The sequence below is a fragment of the Leptopilina boulardi genome, unplaced genomic scaffold (genome assembly GCF_019393585.1).
Source record: "Leptopilina boulardi isolate dan_hultmark-lab unplaced genomic scaffold, ZJU_Lbou_2.1 LbouV2_372, whole genome shotgun sequence".
Taxonomy (NCBI): domain Eukaryota; kingdom Metazoa; phylum Arthropoda; class Insecta; order Hymenoptera; family Figitidae; genus Leptopilina; species Leptopilina boulardi.
In genome coordinates, this window is record NW_026137943.1 from 509,297 (window position 1) to 532,158 (window position 22,862).

The 22,862-nt window shown below is 29.7% G+C and overlaps 3 protein-coding genes across 6 annotated transcripts in view; 2 read left to right on the forward strand and 1 right to left on the reverse strand.

The window, feature by feature from the left end:
• Positions 1–22,862, forward strand: part of LOC127287796 (zinc finger CCHC domain-containing protein 10-like) — a 158,190-nt gene that overhangs the window by 93,167 nt on the left and 42,161 nt on the right. Inside the window, exon 1 of one of the 3 annotated variants that reach the window (XM_051314926.1) lies at positions 1,985–1,988. The exons of the other annotated variants lie outside the window; for them this stretch is intronic. The gene's annotated coding sequence lies outside the window, so the exon portion shown is untranslated. Of the gene's footprint in view, positions 1–1,984; positions 1,989–22,862 lie in introns of those variants that run through there. 3 annotated transcript variants of the gene reach the window in all.
• The window catches only part of LOC127287785 (protein PFC0760c-like), an 84,530-nt gene that overhangs the window by 33,377 nt on the left and 28,291 nt on the right, over positions 1–22,862 (reverse strand). For both annotated transcript variants that reach the window (XM_051314910.1, XM_051314909.1), the window contains 2 exons: positions 17,803–18,124; positions 13,028–13,260 (listed from right to left, as the gene is read on the reverse strand). In XM_051314910.1, the coding sequence (XP_051170867.1) occupies positions 13,028–13,260; positions 17,803–18,124 (555 nt within the window). The remainder of the gene's footprint in view (positions 1–13,027; positions 13,261–17,802; positions 18,125–22,862) is intronic.
• On the forward strand, positions 14,030–15,120 carry LOC127287795 (uncharacterized). The gene is made up of 5 exons (XM_051314922.1): positions 14,030–14,184; positions 14,249–14,465; positions 14,541–14,642; positions 14,723–14,818; positions 14,892–15,120. The coding sequence occupies exons 2-5, from the start codon at positions 14,271–14,273 to the stop codon at positions 15,033–15,035; spliced, it is 537 nt and encodes a 178-aa protein (XP_051170879.1). The 5' UTR covers positions 14,030–14,184; positions 14,249–14,270; the 3' UTR covers positions 15,036–15,120.

Genomic DNA, 22,862 nt, shown 5'->3' on the forward strand with positions numbered 1-22,862 from the left:
GTTAGATTGAACATATTCAAAGCGGAATTGGTTCGGACATAAATATATATAATACAAACTGTATGAAAACTGCAACTTGAAGTATAATCAAGTTTAACGAACATAGTCGAGAGAGAAGCGAATCGCTGCTGGTTTCTGCTGCATAACCCGAGGTTAGCCAAGGTTAGTTCATATATAAATATATATATATATATACACAGCCGGTTAGTAAAGACTGCATCTCGCGTTGCTTGAATGTCAAAAAGTTGACTTTTAACCGGTAGATAAGTTGAAGTCTTATCGAGTTTGTAACGCCTTTGGTGCCGCTGCTTCAGGTATGAACAAAAAAAAAATTCTTGCCCCGCACACTATTAATCTATGTTCTTGTAAAATTATATGTACATGTTCCTCAAGCGATCGTGCCTCAAAATCGAAAAGATTATTAGCACGAATTTAACACACTCGTGTTAATGGATTATTAGATTGTTTCTTTTAGCCTATTTATATTTTCTATTATAAATATCCGATATTAGAAATCTGCAGCAGAATTTATCCAACAGGTAAAAAAATCTTCACCTGGAACAGCGATATGTTTCACTAAAACAGCGAAAGTTTTCGCTATTCTAGAGAAACATATATCGCTGTTCCAGATTAACATTTTTAGGGTTTCTAAACATTTCTAATTTTTGACTTTTTTGCACGATTGCACGATATCTATGAGACATAAATTTTTAATCAGATTTTCGAACGATATATGTAGAGTGCTTCCCGATTTCTCCTCATCGTATATATATATTATCTGTAAGAGCTCTTTACCTGTCGTTTATTTCCACGAAACATAAACTCCACCCATTAGCTTTCAGAGAATGTGAATACCGGATTTACTCTTTTAATGTATAGAAACATAAAGCTTTATTTCAATATGACGGACGATGTCTTGAAAGAAAATTTATTACACCCCCCTTTAATAGTCGTCAAGATGCAAGAGTATCACTCTGCGATTTGTATATATAATATAGTGATTAGAATCCCAGAAGATCGAAAGCTCGTTGCGCAAAATCTGCATTGTATGCAGATTTTTTTATATACAAATCGACCTAGAAATGTTTATTCTTTATGTATAAAATTGTTTTTCACACGATTTAGATATTTATTCTATGTAGGTACAAAATAGACTCAATATAGTTTAATATAGGTCAAAACAGGCTCAGAATAGTTTACAAATAGGTTGAAAGTGGGCACAAAACAGGCGCAAAATAGTTTTAATGTAGGTTTAAAGTAGGCTCCATATAGGTTCTAAGTAAGTTAAAAATAAACTCAATATAGATTCAAAATAGACGAAATATAGTTCAATATAGATTCAAAATAGACGAAATATAGTTCAATATAGATACAAAATAGTTTCTATATAGTTTCATAGTAGGTTTACAATAGGCTCAAAATAAGTTCGAAATAGAAGCAATATAGTTCAATATAGGTACAAAAAAGTTTCAAAATAGTTTTAAAATAGTTTCAAAATAGGTTCATAGTAGGTTGAAAATAGGTTTAAAATAGATTCAAAATAGACTGAATGTAGGTTCCCCGTAGCAGTGTTCCGTAACTATTATTTTTTACATCATATATATATATATATATATGATTTATAATCAAACGATGACGAATCTTTCATTCACGCGAATAATCAGTGATCATATATGAGTTAAATGAACTCGTATTCTTATATTTTATTATACAATTCATTATAAGTGTGGGAAAGAGACAGAGAAATAGTTTTAACTTTCATTTAGTTTTTTTTTTTCTTTTTAATGTCAAATGAAATAAAAACTATTTTTAAATAGATAAATGAAAAGAGACAATCAATAACTATCATCGGATCATCTAAAGTGCCTTTCAAGGTTGTCGTTATGTCGTATGATTTTCTTAAAGAATACATCACATATATGTCAAATGCACATCTCAGGCAGGGAACATTTTTTTTTTTTTTTTTTTTATTTTCAAAATAAGTTATAAAGACATTTAAAATTATTGAAAATGCATGATAATGAGATTTTACGCGCATATCTCGTGCGGAAATTATGGAAATAAAAAGAAGGTATAATAAAGTATTGTTCGCGAGTTGAGAAATTCTTGGTAATAGTGTATATATATATATATAATAGTAAAGAAATATTAATGGCTTTAAAAAGAGTGAAGAATTCTAGAATTTTTAATTTCTATACCTAGTGGTCAAGGGAAGAGTGTGTCGGACATCCGTTCGACACATGGGAAATTGCTTTTTGATGCGCTTGACATTTTCTATAATAGGTTTTTGCAAATTAAACTGTTCCTATATAAGAATTATTATTTTTTTTAATGTCAGACAGAAATAGAGAGAAAAAAATTGACTCTTCCGGAATGTTACCAGGTTTTATTCCAAAACTGATAAAATATTTTTTTTGAGTTCGGATTTGTAGTTTTAGTACCAAATTTACTAAAAAAAATTTTTATTTTATTAATTCATAAAGTAAATTTAAAAGTTATTTTCAATATCGGTTTCTCAGTCATGGATTTCGTCATGGTATGGCCATTGAATTTTTTATTTCAGTGAAGGGAACTGAAGTGCGGGATTATCTGAAATCTAATTTTAAACTTCACTTGAGATTACAAAGTCAATGTCAGATTATTTTTCTTAGAGAAAACCTATCGTAGAACATTATAATTAAACAGAAATAATTTCATTTTATTTTAAATTGATTTAAAATAAAAAATAAAAAAATTATTGTTGGCTAAAGTATTTAACTTTAAATTAATTTAAAATAAATTTTGTTCCTTGAATCATATATAAGTATAATTAAATCATTGCAATAAAAAAAGGAGATGATTTTTTTCCGAGCGGTAATAAAAAAAAATGGTTCATTAAGGCGTTTTTACAGTCATTAACGTTAATCGACAGCTCATTATCCAAGATGCTTTCGAAAATTCTTTATTAATTAAGATATAAATTTTGCCATTGGAATATTTCTCCAAATTCTACCACTATTTCGTATAACATATATATATATATATATATATATATATATATATCGCATCAGCTTTCTTTGACATTTATCAAAACATTTATTCCCACGTTCTTCAGAAGGGGTGCGTGTACTTCTAAAAACCCCTCAGGTATTATAACCAATTAAAATAGAGAAATTAGACTTTGAATTCTCTTATATTCATTTCTTCAAAAAGCTTCGCGTTTTACTTGCATTAAATAAAATGAAAAATTATTCATAACTTTCAAAAACTTTTTATAACACCTGAAAATAAGTCTATTAAATAAGAAACGTGCCTTTGAACAGGAAGATAATAATGGTTTCATTATACGAGGAGAGAAAGTAAATATATATATGTAATTGATATTCAAAAACGATTGATATTTTCAAAGAAAAGTTCAATCTGTAATTACGATTTACAAGGAAACAATCATTTTTAATTTTAATTAAAATAATAATAATAATAATAATAATAATAATAATAATAATAATAATAATAATAGTAATAATAATATAATTTGACATCGCTTTTATATGAAACATAATCTTATTCCGAAATATACACATTGCAACTTCTGAAATAATAATAAAAAAAATTTTTAAAAAAACAAAAATTATGTAATGGGCGTTATCTTGAAAATTCCACTTAAATAAATAATAACTATCCAATAAAACAGATTAACTCGAAAATTTATTAACCTTTTAATTTTATTGCACCTTTCTCCCATTTATTTTTTTAATCATTTTTCAAAAAAAGATTTTATCCCCCTATCGTAAACGATGATAATTTAAGTAACAATTTTTTTTTTGCATTTAAAAACTTAATTCATGTCATTGAATTTATTTTTTGCGATTTTTCTTTTTAATCCGCGGATAATAGTATAATCGCGAGATGAAAAAAAAAAAATAATAATAATCACGACCAATAGATATGGGTATTATATTTATACAAGTAAATTATATTTACAAAGTGGAAATAAATTGCACATAGTCATGTCGAGTTGTATGATTGATTAATCTTAATTATAGTCTTTTGTTTTGAATGTTCAATTATTATTATACATATATATATATATTTATAAAGGTATCGCATATAGTGGCTCTATTTTAAAGACAGGAGTAGCAATTATATTCACACTTTGCTGAAGAGTATATAATATGTTTAGCTGAAAATTAAGAGCAAAGATGCTGTGAAAATAAGGATACGTTTTTTTTTTTTAAGACAAGTCTTCACTGTCAATTCTGATACTCTCTAGTATTATGATTTACATAAAAATACAAGATTTCTTCTTTATCAACAAATTTATAAATTAATGAAATTATAAATCTTTCCCAATTATTATCTCATTTAGAAAAAAAATATTTTAATACTTAATTTTTTACACTATATTTTTTGTGAAAATGTATATCATTCTAAATATACCAGCCCCTAAGAGATACTATCTTATATTTCTCGATCAAACATAAATTATAGTTGAAGTGCAATTTATGCAAATTCCCGTGACGTAGAAATAAATATATTTTCAATATAAGAAAAACAAAAAAAAACGAGGGAGGGGGGAGAAACGAGAAAAAAAAGAAAAAACTAGTTTACCTGTGAGTATATAGAATTATTAAGAAAAGTAACCATACTGACGATTTGTCGACGTACACGTCAATTATCATATGATAAATGCATCTAATATATGTCTTGTGATATAGATATAAAGGTAACATTTATGTAAATATACATGAACCAATTTAATGGGAGTTACGAAGAAATTCTTTCTTTTTTTTAATAATTAAATTCCCCCCCCCCTATAATGAATGTACAGATATGGAAAAAAAACATACCCTTAAGGACATTTAAGTGGTTAACGACTGCGACTATAGCAAACTTAAAACTGTAGATGGTTAAAAAATTAACAAGATGGTAAAAAAAATTTGAAAAATAAAAATATAAAAAAATTACCGACATAGAAATCTACCTTGCCGACTGATGGTAAAACAGTTTTTTGAGAAATGAAAATATGAAATATTACCGACATAGAAATCTACCTTACCGACTGATGGTAAACATTTTTTTGAAATGAAAATATAAAAAATACCGACATAGAAATCTACCTTACCGACTGATGGTAAAACATTTTTTTGAAAATGGAAATATAAAAATTACCGACATAGAAATCTACCTTACCGACTGATGGTAAAACAGTTTTACAACTATCCAAAACTGTTTTACCATCAGTCGGTAAGGTAGATTTCTACGTCGATAATTTTTTATATTTTCATTTTTAAAAAACTGTTTTACCATCAGTCGGTAAGGTAGATTTCTATGTCGGTAATTTTTAAATTTTCATTTAAAAAAATGTTTTACCATCAGTCGGTAAGGTAGATTTCTGTAACGGTAATTTTTATATTTTTATTTTTCAAAATTTTTACCATCAGTCAGTAAGGAAAATAACCATAACGATCACGTAGTGCTTGTGTATCCGATTTACGTTAATTTCACTGTATTTTCTTCCAATTGCAATTTTTAACGTTCTATTACAACTTTTTTTAAATATTTTTATTATTATTATTATTATTATTATATATTATAATTAAATTACAATAAATTTATAAGAAAATGAAAAAAATTTATGTGACAAAAAAATGTATAAGAGAGAGAAAGAGGTCTCTTGTGGGGTCTGGAATCCTAAGAAATAAGAAGGCCGCACTAATTTCGGTAGTCACTCGGATTGGCACGACTCGAGGAAACCATTAAAATCTGTTCACTGATTGGTATCTACCGCGTTCCGACAGGATGTTGCATTTCTTTTTCTTTCATTCTTTCATTCATCTTTAAGTTCGTACGTGCGCGTAAGTTGTCAGGTGAGACAGAATTTTTCTCTTTTAAAAAAACCTTTTTCAAACTATATATAATCGCATTACTAAAATCGTGAGCTCAAAGTTTGTGAACAAAAATTTCACACATTATCTAAATATCAAAAATTTTTCTATTTCTAAAAAAATGTGAAAATTCCAAAAAAAAACAGTCAATTTTTTTAAATAGAAAAAAAGAATTTCAGTTATTGAATTAACAGGTTATCAAAAATAGAGGAGAAATGTGAAAAATATACAAAACAGTACTTCCTGTGCGTGAATGTATATAACTAATCTCGAATGGCATCTGCAAAAGATCAACAACTTAGGAAAGGGAGGGGGATTAAAACATCTTCTTGTCATTTAGCTGACAGCTCGCTTTGAGACTTTTAACACGAATATAAACCTCGTGACCATGAAGAAGAAGAAGCTTCATGAAGGTTACTAACGCTTCTGTTTTTTCTTATTTTTCATTTATAAACATTTCCGGAAATTCCCTACGCTCTTTAAAAACAAAAAATCCCCCCCCCCCAAAAAAAAATGATTCTTACATCCATTTAATTCGTATAAAAAACTATTTCTTTAAACTATATAAAAAAATATTAATTACATAGAAAAAAATTATTTTTTTTAACTACATAAAAAATTACTATTATGTAAAAAAAATCTATTTTTGATCTATAAAAAAAAATGAAAATTTACAATTTATTTTCAACACGTTTCCGCAGTCACCTGTTAATATCCGTCATATGTCAAATTTTCAACAACGTTTTGCGTGCCAAACACACATTTGTGTCCGCGGATTAATCAGTCACTTTAGATTACGTAATATTTTAATAGAGGTGTTATAAAAGTATATACACAAAAGTCTTGAGAGGACTTTATACATATTACCCTCACGCAAAATATGTGATTACTCTCTTCAACATTTTCCGCAAAAAAAAAAATAAATAATATATAAATGCCAATATACACTTTATTTCCCTCTCGCCCGTTACGCATTTTGTCGAGAACGGCAATTTGCAACTCTTAATAATAATAAAAAAAAAGAAAAGAAAAACCGTGACGTGTCCAAAAAGCGCAGGACGAATTTGTTTCGCGTGATCTTTTCCAATACTTTTTTTTCGAGCCCTTTTTACGTAAAATTGTGCGAGAAAGGTAATTGCCGTTAAATATTGGGCTGGGCTTTTATGTATCCTTTTATTAAGAATTCACTCGCCGAATAACTTTAATATTGTAGAAAATACGCTCGTGATTTTCAAGATATATATCACATTAGCAGTATATAGATTACAGCCTTACATTTTCATTCAAATCAGAGTAATTTAAATTAATTAATTATAATTATTTTTAAATTACACTGAAAAAAAATTTATTTGATTCAAATAATCGGTTACTTGACTATTATTAAATCAATATTTGAACCAAATAATTTTTATTTGAACTAATACTTTCTGTATTTAAAACAAATATACCATTTAATTTGGCTCAAACAAAAATTATTTGGTTCAAATATTTATTTAATAATAAAGTAACCGATTATTTGAATCAAATAAATTTTTTTCAGTACATAATTTATAATAATTATAAACAATTTTTGTTAATTTTAATAATATTTGAAATTTAAAAAAATATAAAATAATTTTGTATTTTATTTTTTTTTGAATTTTCAAAAAGTAACAGTATATATTATTTATGAGAATTAATAATATCTTCATCACTTGGAATGCACATAAATGTTCAGTTCACTTTAATATATTATGAATGTTCTAAATAGTGTTTTAACGACCTCGTAAGGAAAAACATTATATATTAGATATGAAAATGCATCTGAAAATTGAGGCATCGCGACGTTTTCAATTGGAGCGGCACTTAGAACAGCTGTATATAATATATAATGATGCAACAACATAAATAAAAAAAAAAAAAATACAGGTGAATATCCTCACTTATATACATAATGACAAGGGTTATCTTTTATTTTAAGCTTAAAAATTTTCGAAACATGAATAAGTCATTTATTTTATCTCGAATGAACAATGAAATGCACTAAAAGATACTTTTGGATAATAAAAAAAAAAAAAAAAATTGGATGTTTGAATCATTAGAATCTGTTATGATTTGAAAATGCAATATTTAAAATCATTAATAATATATCACTTATTAAATTATCCTGAAAGTATATAATTAATTCCCTTATTTTATTTATTTTTTTTTTAATTATATGGAACATGTTATAAACTGATAAATTTAGCCTTTCCCTCATTCACGAACCATTAATTATAGTATCGGTTAAGTGATAACTGAACATTATGGAGAAATGAATACACATAGGATACTTGTTTGTATGAGTCCAAGTCCATTAAAAAAATCTCTGCCAATCGGCTATCCTTTCTCTGATACTTTCACCTTTCAAAACCCTATCAAATATGACAAATTATCATTGTCAAACTGTAATCAAAATTATGCTACAAAATATTATTGTCAAACCAATATTGGCCCTATATTGAGCCTATTTTAAACCTCAATTGAATTTCAAAATCGTAAAAAATCGTTTGATAAAATGTATGACATTCGAAGATTTTAACTTTGTCCTTGTTTTTCAAAAAGACGAAACACACGTTTAGGATATAGAAATATATTCAAGAGACGTTCCATGTGACAGAGAAAATTGATAATAATTCCCTGTTAGTTACAATGCGACATATGTGCGGGAATTGGGAAAAGGAAGAAAAAAAAAATTATAAACCCAAATGTCTTTACTGCGAAATGCGACTGCAATGCGGAATATATAGAAGTGAAGAGAACGCCATAAATCAACGTATTTTCGTATCACGGAAGTAGTCTACTATATTTATAAAGACGAACTTATATACGCCCAGTCGCCGAAAACAAGTATCCTCATACGTAAGCCTTTCAAAACTATCTTCAAACCACATGGGCAATGCAGGTCATCCAAACAAGCAAATATATATTGAAAACAATGCTGCGATTATTGCATTTTCACATATATACACATGTATATATAAATCATTTGAAACAAACAATTCCCGTTGTTGGTGGTCCGCTGTTAATATACCAGGGGCAATAATTTTTAAACAAACATAAAATATCAAAAATAAAATTTTAGGTTTAATTTTAATCGATAAGGTACACCACTCTAAATGCTTATTATATTTAACGTTGATTAACTCCCTTGATTAATCAGTTTTTTTGGTATTTAAAATTTTTTTCAGAATTTTTATTTTATATTGTTTAGTTATGATCGAAAATTACAGAATGTTATATGATTTGTTAATGAGCAATTAATAAGAGAGGAACTCTTGAGAGAATTTGACAGAAAGCCAAGAAAGGAAAGTCTGAGATGCTGTATATGACTAACTGAGAAGCACAGTCTTATCATTTATATATGAGAGTCACATTAGCAGTCAACATTCATCTGGCTAGACCTTTCAAATAAAAGAAAAAGGAACACCTAAACTCTAAATTCAGTCCTATACGATATAGAGAAAATAAGGTTAGAATATTTATTTTCTTCTTTTTCATAAGGTGGTAATATACGTTCAGACAGAATACAAGTTTTCAATGTAATATAAAGCGAACATTGCATAGACTACTTTTTCTAACAAAATGACATATATATCAGAGCTGCCTATAGGATAAAATCTCGCGTTTTATTTTAAATTATTATACGTCTGAGAGAAGACGAATATTATATCAGTTTATTAGAAGTACTTTTAGGAATTTTGTACTGAGTGGGCATTTCGAAGAAAAATTTTAGAAGCATCTTAAACCGTATTCCCGGATCAACGGAAGCGTTCCAAGTAGATGTGATTAGACTTCTACTTGAATATTTTGTGCTATATTGAGCACTTAACATTGTGCTAATCACTCGAAAGATAAAAAAAAGGGATAAACTTCCTCAAGTAAAGAAAAGCATTCCTACTAAAATAAAACTTCTGACAGAAAAAATAATACATAAATATTTGCGCATACCGTGATTTAATTTCGCGCATTCCGTGATTTAATTTTGCGAAAACCGTCAACTAGTTTCACGCAATCCGTTATTCAATTCCGCGAAATCCGTGATCTAGTTTCTCACAATCCGTGACCCAATTTCGCAGAATCCGCGAAATCCGTGATCTATAGTTTCTCACAATCCGTGACCCAATTTCGCAGAATCCGCGAAATCCGTGATCTAGTTTCTCATAATCCGTGACCCAATTTCGCGGAATCCGCGAAAATAGTGATCTAGTTTCGCGCAATCGGTGATTCAAATCCGCGAAAATAGTTATCTAGTTTCGCGCAATCGGTGATTCAAATCCGCGAAAATAGTTATCTAGTTTCGCGCAATCGGTGATTCAAATCCGCGAAAATCGTGATTTTATTTCGCGGAATCCGTTATCCAATTTCACAAAAATTGTGACCCAAATTCGCGGAATCCACGACCTAGTTTCGCGAAAATTGTGACCTAATTTCACGCAATCCGTGATTCAACTCCGCGTAAATCGTAATCTTGTTTCTCACAATCCGTGATTTAAATCCTCAAAAATCGTGATCTTGTTTTGCAGAATCCGTGATCTAATTTCGCAAAAATTGTGACCTAGTTTCGCGGAATCCATGATCTCATTTTGTGAATACCGTGACCAAGTTTCACGCAATCCGTGATTCAACTCCGCGTAAATCGTGATCTTGTTTCGCGGAATCCGTGATTTAAATCCGCGAAAATTATGATCTTGTCTCGAGGAATCCGTGATCTAATTTCGAAAAATTGTGACCTAGTTACGCGGAATCCATGATCTAAATTTGTGATAACCATGACCTAGTTTCACGCAATCCGTGAACCAATTTCGTCAAATCCGCGACCTAGTTTCGCAAAAAAATGTGATCTAGTTTGGCGCAATCCTTGATTCAACTCCGCGTAAATCGTGATCTTGTTTCGCGGAATCCGTGATTTAAATCCGCGAAAATCGTGATCTTGTTTCGCGGAATCCGTGATCTAATTTCACAAAAATTGTGACCTAGTTTCGCGGAATCTATGATCTAATTTTGTGAATACCGTGACCTAGTTTTACGCAATCCGTGAACCGATTTCGCAAAATCTGCGACCTAGTTTTGCAAAAAAAAATTGTGATTTTGTTTCGCGCAATCCGTGATTCAATTCCGCGTAAATCGTGATCTTGTTTCGCGGAATCCGTGATCTAATTTCGCAGAATGTGTGATCCAATTTTGCGAATTTAGATTACGGATTTAGCAAAATTAGATCACTGATTCCGTTAGAGTGTATGTAATGCATAGTAATTATATTAAGCCTAATTTGGCCTAAATTGAGCATACTACATTTGGCTTGCTTTGTATCGACATTGAGCTTTCATTTAGCTTAAATTAAACATACTTTGTACAATCTAGGCTTCCTTTGCACACTTAATCGTGCAATTTACATCATTGCTGAAAGGTGTGCCATTTCAAGCCACGTGCGTACATCTTTTTAACTGCACGAAACATCTTTTTTCCGGTCATATATCATCAATCACAATCATTTGGTGGCTTAATTTTTGTGTAGGAAGGAAATTAATATGGGTTGGCCGAACCATTATTTGCCGCCGTCGTATATATATATATCGATATAATCAACGATCGATTCAGCTTCATGCTCCTTGCAATATATATATATGTATATGTGTAGTAACCATCATTGTATTATTAGACGATTGCAAGAGTCGATTCTCCCTTTAACGATTAATTATATACCCCATCGAAAATCGATCGTTATCAATATCTTTCTTTTTTTTACCTCTTTTTATATAAGATAAATGGTCCCAGGAAATTGGAATTTAAAACATTGCGCTCAATATTTTAACTTGAATTGTTTATAATTTCAAGTTTCACAATAAAACACGGAGTAAAAGAGATCTGGGATAAGTCAAAGACTTGTATAAGTCAGTTAATAGGAAATTGTAAAAATTTTACGTTAATGAATGTATCTGTGTTTCTGTTTTACAGATACTCATGTATTTTGTATTTATGGTACAATAAATAAAGAAAAGTTCAATGAACAGTTGGGTGACCTTATAGCTTTAGTTCAAGTCGATACAAAAACCGGATTAATTACGGGCATATTTTATGCAATCATGTGTGTGGTATTAACGACTGTTATGTGATTTTGCCGCTATTTGTAAATAGAGAATAATGCCAAGATGTCTATGATATTTACAATTTAACTATGACTAAACTATTTTTATTTATATTTACGGATTTCAGATTTATTAAACCTTTTTTTGGAGTATCAATTTTTCGAAAATTTTTTTTGGTAGATTTTTATGTTATGTAAAATATTGAAACATCCTTCACGTTATGATGACAGGGACTTAATATAATGTTTCAAAACCAATAATTTTCCAAGTAGTTTACAATTGCGTGTGTACCATATAGTAAATATTATCCAACATGCAAAGAATACACGATCCCATTGAATGAGACCACCAGGAGAGACACGTGTCTTGTGTCCATACACGAAAGAACAAGTGCAGAATTCTTTAAGCATCTTTTTTTAAAAAATTTTTTTTTCTTTCCTTTCATAAGCATTAAGTGAAAGCTTCCAGGCAATAAAATGAGGGTCGTTTGTAGAACGCGAATTCCGAGTATTTGTATAAAAGTGAAATGAACTTCGATTTAGGAAGAAAATTTCATAATTAATCATTTTCTTTATAGGAAATATTGAAAATAGAGAATGGCCCAGGGCAACTAAAAAAAATTGAGATTTTAATTTTGCGTATTACTAAAATTGATATAATCAATTCTCTTAGAACGTAATAGCCGTTAAGAAATTTAAGTTATTTTTCACACAGGCCTTTTATAATAAAAAACCTATGTTAGAAAATAATGACAAGGATAACGAGTTATCGGTTTTATGATCACAATTTCATTCATTTGTTAATAGAAATATTTTATGACTACAGCAGACGTTCTCATATTATTCAAGTGTTTCGCAACAAAAGTGTTTTTTTTTTTTTGGATTTTATAGTGTGTTATGCAAAAGGACCCAATGAAATTTTAAATTATTATTGAAATACATTTTTTTATGTACCTAATTAATTGTCAACTAGGAAAAGTGGTATTTTTTATGTTATATAATTATTATTATATGAAAGGAAATAAAGATAATAAAAAAAATTTATGTGACTTACATAAAAATAGAGTTCGACTCGATGAGACTCTTTTGGTACACAAGTTAGTGCTTCCGACCTACAACATCCGGTGTCGTCAGAGCACCTGTGTAGAATGGCACAGTGTGGAATGTACGTGGTCGATGTACTGGGGTAGACATCACGAACTGGTACAATTCTGGCACGAGGCAATTGGCAGCTACCCTCTCGCGAGACCTTAATGGCATGTTGAAGCGCTTCATTGACATCGGCGGCTAAAAATAAGAAAAATTCCAAAAAAATTGTTAAAATACAGCTAGAATGAGTGGAATAAAACACGTACCAAAGATAAAAATAGGGATTAATATAGAGTAAATTAACACTTTATTGAATAATTGTAAATTGGCTTTAAATACATGAAAACTTGAGAAAAATAACTTTAGACTGAAATTGACCTGAGGCGAACCGTACAATGTGCATACCGCAGGACCGAATTTGTACGACTAACACCCAAAATGCCGGTAGGTACTGCAAGTACCTGGCTTTTCCCTTTCCCTGAAATTTTCCTTTAACTTATTTCCTAAATCTGAAAATACAAAATTATCGTTGTAATTTCAACAAAAATTATATAAAATTTTCACCTAAATGGTTTTTTTAGGGTTTCGTGGCTCAGGCCCGAAAGCCTTATAGTTTTGCTTTGGCTTCCGTCCGTCGTCCACTAGTACGGTTACCATGATAACAGTTACTATAGCAACCGTTTCCATAGTAAGTTACCATAGCAACCGTTTCCATAGTAACAATTTCCATGACAACCGTTACCATGGCTCATATTTTTTTTTCTACTAAAGAGAAACATCATAAACAATCGAACGGTATAAAAAATATCATTTTCAAAATCAATGATAACTGATGATTTGTTTGTTCGTTAACCCCTTCTGATTTGATAAGGGGAAAAAAATTCAATAAACAAATTTGGCTTTTTGGCAAACCACAAAGCGTTATCGCAAAATAATTTTCTCAAGAGATCAACAAAAAAGATGAATGATGGCGCGATAATACTCAAGTGGAATAATCCAATTAATATAATCAGTATCAAGTATCATTCTATGTATCCGGATTTCAAGAAGTATAAATGAGCCAGAAAGACTTTTTCAAAACACAGCAAAAGTTTCTTCTTAAGAAGTAACACATCCTCTAAGGTAAGAAAAAAAAAATTCTAATTATTTTTTAATCTAATTTTATTTACTAAATTTTTGCTTATAGATTTTTGTACGCAATAAGAAACATGAAGCTTTGCACATTATTATTTTTGTGCGTCGGTGTTCTTGTTGTTACCACCTATGCTGGAGTTGTAGATGAAGTGGAAGAAGAGTCAATTGAGGATTTAAGTACCGAAATTGAATCCGAAGAATCTGAAGAATCTGATTATGATGTAATTTTAGATGAACTCAGTGGAAGATGTCGTCGACGTGGACAAAGAGTGAGTAAAAATAATTGATTTTGATAAAAAAAAAAAGAAAATGTTGAAAATAACAAATTTTCTATCTATATATAGTGTAATCGTGATATGCGTTGTTGTCGTGGAATGATGTGTTCACGACGCACGAGAAGATGTGAAAGACGATCACAAGGACAATGCCGAAGAATGGGACAAAGGGTTTGTCAATATTATTCATTTAAATATAAAATTGAAAATAAATTCTAATTATCGCTTTATTTTCCACCTTGTATATACAGTGTCGACAAGGACAATGCTGCCGTGGAATGAGATGCAATTGCCGTACCAACAGATGCGAACGACGTCGCCGTTGGTGTCGACGAGGTGGTGAAAGGGTATGCGAATATTAATGAAGAAAATTTCTATGTATACATTGCTATCAAAATTTTCTAAACTAATTCTTTTTAGTGCGAGAACAATCGAATGTGCTGCAGAGGAATGATGTGCTCCAGAAGAGACAGACGTTGCCGTCGTAGGAACGAATTGATTCCAGAAGAATTCATGGACGATAAAGTAAATGTTGAAGAACAATTCGAAGATAATGAAAACTAATCTGGATACAATTGGAATTTAAAATGAATTTCGTTATTTTGTGAAACTGATTGAAAAACTAATAAATACTCACAACAGCATTAAAATAAAATTTTGTATACTTGAATTTCCTTTAATTAGAAAATTTTGTTTGATTGTTTCCAAGAGTTTAACGATATGATCTTGATTTTTGTTTCTTATTAATTATTTAAATAACAAGAATTTTATTATTATACATATACAGAGAGGATTTCCTCCCTTTAACTTTCATTAAAGTATCATCAATCAAATGGGCGGTACGTTTTACAATTGTGAATCATGCAAAATCGCAATTAATTTATGGATTCCAGTAAGTGAACGTTTGGCACTCGTCTAAAAATTTATTATACCCATTTCGCAGAAGAATAATAGTTCAAAGCAGGATAAGGTCAAAAAACTTGTAAAGATGATTACACAGTAAGACCGAAGTTATATATAAATAATGATCCCTCATTCCTTGGAGGTCATTAACAAGAATCTCGATTTCTTGATGTATTTCGCTACTGGAATATTCAAGATAAAAAAGAAATTTCAAAGATAAAAAATTTTTTTAAAAATTGGCTGTTGATAAAAATTTCTTGAGACAAAAATTTAATATGCACCTTCTAGCACTTAGAGAAATCAACTGACAGTGGATAATTACGATTACTGTCAATTACGTAATATATTAGTCTGTTGGTTTAATTAATCATATAAAGTGTTTTTCCCCTCGATATGTCATGCGAAAATTGATTAATTTTCGCGTGGGTGAATTCATATTGAACATATATATATATAAAATGGTTACTGTCACTATAATGGGGACGACATATGCGCACCTGTGCATTTAGAATTACTCACGCCTTACATGCGGTATAATAATTTAACATTAATGGTCAAGCTTTTATGGCATAGTCTGTATCTCGTTTATGCTTTGATAAGTAATAATTTATTTCGATTAAAAATTCATTCTTATAAACGATTAAGAAAAATATAATGCAATTCCCTATATTCAATTTTAATGATATGATTTTTTTACGAAAGAAAATTGATAATTTTCCTGTACTTAGTCATTTCTATTACTATTATTTTTAAGACAATTGACAACTCTGAGTGCAAAACGAAATTAGGATATTTTTTTTACTAAATACAACTGATAACTTTGTATAAAATGCGACAAGTAACAACTCTGAGTTGAAAAACGAAATTAGAACCATTTTTTTACAAAAGACAACTGACAACCTTGTATAAAAAGCGACAAGTGACAACTCTGAGTGGAAAAACGAAATTAGAACCATTTTTTTTACAAAAGACAACTGACAACCTTGTATAAAATACGAGAAGTCACCGATAAGGATCGGTGTATGTGGCCAGTAATCGCGATACACTTTTTTTGCCAATTCGGATCTTTGTAATCACAGCAACACTCGCGCGGATGTCATGATTTTTCACGAAAGAATTAATTTCACCTTTTTACATAAACAAAACCTCTTTTTTCTCGCCACTATATAAAAGTGAGAAGGAAAATTTACGAGGGTGAATGAAGTTTGCCACGACGAGTGAATGTAGCAAAGTCGTTTTCGACTTGAAACAGGGTATTATTTTTTGCGGCAAATCTCTCGTTGCCGATCAAGACTATGTTAATTTTTTTTTCGTGTGGGCGTCATTGCTTGAATGCCGAACAAAGATTTTATCTCTATCTTGCATTTACAATAGCAACGGGTCGATTTTACAGTCGAGGTGTTCTTGTTCTCACTGCATTGACCGCGGCCTATCATGAATAGCGTCAACTCTTTATTTTCTTTCATATTGAAATTTGTTTGATGACAAGTTTATCGATTAGTAGAAAAAAAAACAATTAGACAATTGACATACTTTTTACTTTTAAATATGCGGGCTTTTCAACGATATATACAAGAAGGTTATGGAGAAAAAAAATTATCAGATCAAGATGAATTTTTGGTTGTAGTTACAATTATATAAATAACAATTGCTATTTCTACATAACAAGAAAAAAAAATCGTCTCTTTGTCACAAAAGAAAAGAAATCAGGTGTACGAAATGCAAAGACTAAAAAAAAAAGAAGGCAAAGAGATGTGAAAGAAGATATAAAGCGACAGGGTCGAGGTGACACAGCCTACCGCATGCTACCGTATCGAAAGAACATTAAATCGATTTCACATCAGGTCGTAAATTTATGTCAGACAATATACAAAATGTTGAGGAATGTTGAGACAAAAAAGAAAAAAAAATTAGAAAAATTCTACATGTGTTTATATAAAAGTTCAGAAGGTTGATAATGACTTTCTAGGTTCATATTAAGATATGCTTCATTAATTTTACTGAATAACAAGAACGATGGAATAAAATCACTTTAATGTCTTTGTTGTTGATATAGGTTACTCTTATATGGTAATTTTAATATTAATTTCCAGAACAATTAAAAAATAAGAAGCAATTATTATTCACGTTTAATAAAGATATATATATATATTTTTTATGGGATAAGGTGTGATACAAAATGAGATCAAGAGACACATTATGTCAAGAACCATTATCAAGTTTCTGTGATCCAACTGTCATGTTCTGCATAAAAGCGACAAGGGCTTAATTACTCATTTCAACACTATTTACTCGACTGTTTAATCAGTTTATACAATGCAATTGAGATTGAAAAATATTCGGAGAATGTAATATATCCCATAATAGAACTGAATCATTAATTTAAAAATTTTACTGAATTTTAAAAAAGAATTTTCTTTCTACTTACATTTTCCATTATGTTTGAATTCGAGATATTTATCTCTAGTTTCTTTGATACTCTCGCGGGAACCAAGTGATTGCCATTTTTGAACACTGTGAGCAGACATTGGTGGATAATCATTTTTCGCCTGATAGCCATTGTATTGTGCTCCAGTTGATCTTTCATAATTTCTCACGCTCTTTTGGAAAACTCGCTTTTCCGTTGGTTTTTGAGTTGTTGTTGTTGTAGTAGTAGTAGTTGTAGTTGTTGTCGTTGTTGTTGGTAACGTTGTACTTGTTGAACTCGTACTTGTTGTATTTTCATCATCATCTTCATCCTCCGCATAATCCTAGAAACAAAAAATTTCAAATTTTTATTCACCTAATGAATTATAAAATTTTCCTATAATTCTTTGGTAAAAGTTATCCGCAATAAAAATTTTCTAGAAATCAATGTTGAATAAATGTTTCTTTTTGAATGACATTCCGCGTGAAAGTTGACCAGAGATGTATCGATTAAGATTTTATTTCCTTCATCTGTCTCTGGATAAATCAATCAGTATCACTTGTTTTTTTATTTTTTGCTTCCATCTAAATTGTCAATTAGAAATTGCACGAATTTTATAAATATCGTTTCAAAAGTCAATCTTGAAATATATCAAAGAGAGAACATGATTTTTTTTAGAACATGATTCTTAGATTTGAAATTTAATTTCCAAAGAAAGTTATGTAACCCATGTCATGGTTATTTTCTGCATAATATGGTACATGCGAATAATTTAGCAAAAGTTATTTCCACTTGCAGTTTATGTTATAAAAACGAGTATTCGACATTTGCATGAAAATATAATTATATAGTTTTATCGATCATTCTTAATTATACTGTCATGAAGTAATATATATATATATAAAAATTAGTTCAATTCCATAACATCTGTTTTCAGTAAATTCTAATTTAGCATGTTGACGGACAAGCCATAAAGATTTAAAAGCAATTAAATAAGATGTTGATGACAGGGCAAGTTAATAGAATAATTTTGCACAAACAAGTCTTAATATCAAAAAATGTTTTTTCTTTTACCAAAAATTTACCCCCGAAAAGAATAAATGAATCACGATGAATATAAATTTTATATGAATGAATATAATAAAAATGTTGGCGAACAGTTAAAACATTTCTCTAGCAAGAAATGCAAACCAAAGTGCATATGTGCGCGAGTCTTTGATATTGAGCCGCTGTAATGGAAACAATCTTCGTTTGACGTCTGACTAGATCACTAACGTGCCGATGAAAGGAAGATTTCTGCCAAGTTTACACTTGACATTTATCGTATCTCTTTTTTTCCCCTTTAAGTCGAAAGTACCATATGTTAGCACCTACAAAATTGCACACACACACACACATAGAGAATGGTTGAGAGAAAATTGGAAAATAAACTCTCTAATCTTGTGGAATTTCACTGAGACATCAATCTGTCATTATAATTCAGATATATTTTTTATGCGATCTGATTTTCTCATTCTTTAATAGAATTTATTAAATTAATTTTGAAAATTCATTTTTTTTAATGAAAAATTTGCACGATCTACTTTCATAATATTAGTTTCGCGTGTGTGCTTTCATTAATTTATGATTTAGCAGGCGTGAAAACGAGACAGTTTTACAACGTGGGTACTTACCTACCGTGTCTCAAACGTTTACACCGACGAAGATAACGGAAGAGATTTACGGTAAGGTACATAAAGAATCTTTCTATAAACGGTGCGCTCTCTTCGTCATAGTTATTTTTTCTCCCATCATTTTATAATCCGATTTCAAATATATTTTATAAAAGTTAAAAAAAAAGAAATTTATAGAAACAGATTTAAAGAAAAAAATTTCATCTCATATAAGAGGATTAAGAATAAAATTCATCTGGGGAAATTGGTAAAGAATTTTAATCTCGTTGAATTTTTTTAAGGTATTTTTTTTTACTTATTAAACATTTTTGTTTTTACTTTTTATTTTAATGAACCCTAAGGTATATAAAATCATCTGATTAGATAAGAATGAATGCTTTATGAAGATAAAAATATGAAAAAATGTTGAATATTCTATATCAACAACTCAATTAAAATCACTTATATTGAAAACAATTTATCACCTTGTGAATAATTGGTTATATTGTCAAAGTTGTAGAAAAACGAGAGATTTAATAGAATGGTGCGATTACTTTTAACTGCCTATTCATAGATTTATCTGATCACCTATCAATGGAAGTAAATTTGTTTCAACGAAACCGATTATAAAAAAAGACATTTTTAATTAAGAGAATAAGAATTTAGAATTAGAATAAAAAAATGGTATTTCTTTAGAATTTTTTTTACGAACTAAAAGCCAGGCTAAATAAAACTTTATAGCAAACTCTTGGCCCATCTAGTTTTTACGATTCTGATAATTCTAGGGTCTGCGAAAGATCATATTAACTAGACTTTTTTGCGGGATATAATTGTGGTAATAAAAAAGTCTCTTTTTTATCTAATCATTCTTTTTTATTAGAATAATGTGAGTGGAACAATATATTTTTTTGACTAACAACAAACGGAATACAAATTTTAAGCGGTGACCTTCAGTAATTCTTTAGATATAAATAAATAAAATAAAAAGAGGTTTGCTTTTCAAAGTGTATTGACTATGTTATACAATATGAAGGTTCTTCGATTTTTGGGTGGTCTGGTTTGAGTATATTCAGTTTAATAACAGGAGGTACCCTGGATGAGCACTAATGCTCTTTAATGCTCACAAGCCGACCGTTCCAGCCGAAAGCAGTTAAGGGCGCGTAAAGTTTTTTACCCTTTGCTCTGCTACGTGTGCTTCTTGAACTCGAGGCTATTCGCGTCTCGCTCTCTGAACCAATTTCGTAGGTAACTTTATTCTTGAATTGAAAAACTTTCACCTTCATTCTTGGTTTACAACCTAATAGTTTGCCTTTTTTAAAAAAAAAAAATAATGACCACCACCATTTCTAATAACGAATTATAAATTATTTGATCATCAAATTAAAAAAAGCAAAGGAATACGTTTAACACTCGGGAAAATAATTTACTGTTTATTTCTCCCTGCTCAGGTATATAATTCCCTTTCAAGGATTTTAGCATTTTTAATTTATTCCGCCGAGGCATTTGCAGAAAACTGCATCTTAAGGGAGTAGTCGACGACTTTTATGATCGGCAATAAATCGAAAACGGCAAAAGAAAGCGTTATTTTATATTTCTCTAAATGCGGTTATAATAAATATAGAATTCCAATGAATCCTAATTCCATGAATTCAAATAAAAAAAAATACTTTCATTTTAAAACGTCAATATAATTAGCTTGTTGTAAAGTCTAGACCTTACAATGTAAATGAATCGTGAATCATAATTTTTGTACATAGAAAAAATCTTCACCTATAACAACGATTAAAAATATTCTATTCTAGTAAAAAAATTTTACGATTTTCAAATTCAGACTGATGAATTTGGAATAAATTCGAAATTATACAAAAATATGAGTTAGAAATTTAGTCGAGTTCATTGAATTAAAAATTCATGATGCTCGCGGACAATGAAGGGAGGAGATGCTTCTCTCGAGGCAAAAATGATCACATCCCGGAAAGATGCAGTTCACGCAGGCCACCCACCGCGAACAATAAAAGTTCATATTCCCGTTTTGCCCATGTACCAACTATTAATTTTCCATTTTTTTTTTTTTTAATTTTCATTTATCACACTAAAATCATTCTAAATATCTCTTATCAATTTAAGATAAGAAAAGAACAGAAAAAAAAATTATCGCACAACGATAATAATCGCTGAGCTTTGTTGACTTTACAATAATTAATGAATCATTAAGATTTACTCTATTTTACAGAAGTCAAAAGTAGCAAATATTTTGAGAATAAACAAAACGATTTTTAAAATCATTTTTATGAGAATAGTGGCGATCGATCTTATAAACACCGCGAAGAAGTGAGTATAAAAAAGAAAAAAAAACATAGAAGGTGAAAGCCCATGAATTATGAAAGAATTTTTAAATACCTTTCTGTTTTTTTAAAGGGCGCGTGGATCTGTAAAATAGATCACAAGTTTTTTTTTTTTTAATAAACTTTCTTACTTTCTTCGCATCCCTCTATTTTTATAAACTATTTTCAAAATCCAAAGTGGCCTCATTATATACTTTAAAAATGTTTAGATTGCGGTTAAAGTGATAAAAGTGGCTTTAAAATAGAATGGTGATTCGAAATAATAATAATATCCAAGGTGAAATCAAAATTAGAGGAATAATAAAATTTTCAAAAATAGATCAATACAGTGGAAAAAATATTGATTAAAGAAAACCCATTTACTTGTTCGTATTTGATTCAATATTTTCTTGATCGAAGAAAATTTTAAGTAAATTTTTTTGAATTAAAATTAGTGGATCAAATACGGACAAGTATTTTCTTAAATTAATAATACTTTTTTAGGGTTTCGTGGCCCAGACTCGAAAGCCTTATGGTAACAGTTACCATAGACACCGTTACCAGTAATTTTCGAGGTAAATTAAAGAAAATTTACAATCACGAAATGGCAAATGAACACGTTTAAACAGGTAGAATCCCGAATGATAATTCGATATAAATTTCATGCATCATCTATGATTTTAGGTTTAAAATTTGATGTTAACGGTGTTTAAAAACATAATAATGAATGAGAATGGTATGTGATGACCATAACTAACAACAATTGACATTAGCACACTTTATGGTTTTATACCCGCACGTCTCGGAAGCGCTCGCGCCAACCAACTATATACTTCGTTCGTGCGTGACGATTGACTATATGAGAAGTCAAGTTGAAAAGCGTGAGGCATTATTCATTTTAAGAAATCTTCAACGGAAGCCACAAACGATGACATTCTCATAAACATTATTTTCAAACTTTTGAAAAAAACCTAACCGAAAGAATCATTTTTTAGAATTATTTCTCCTTAACAGTATATCAACTCATTAGCAATTGATCTGTTTTACGACAGTTTGCTTCAGAAAAATAATTTATTTTATGATCAAAAATATTTGTAACGCAATT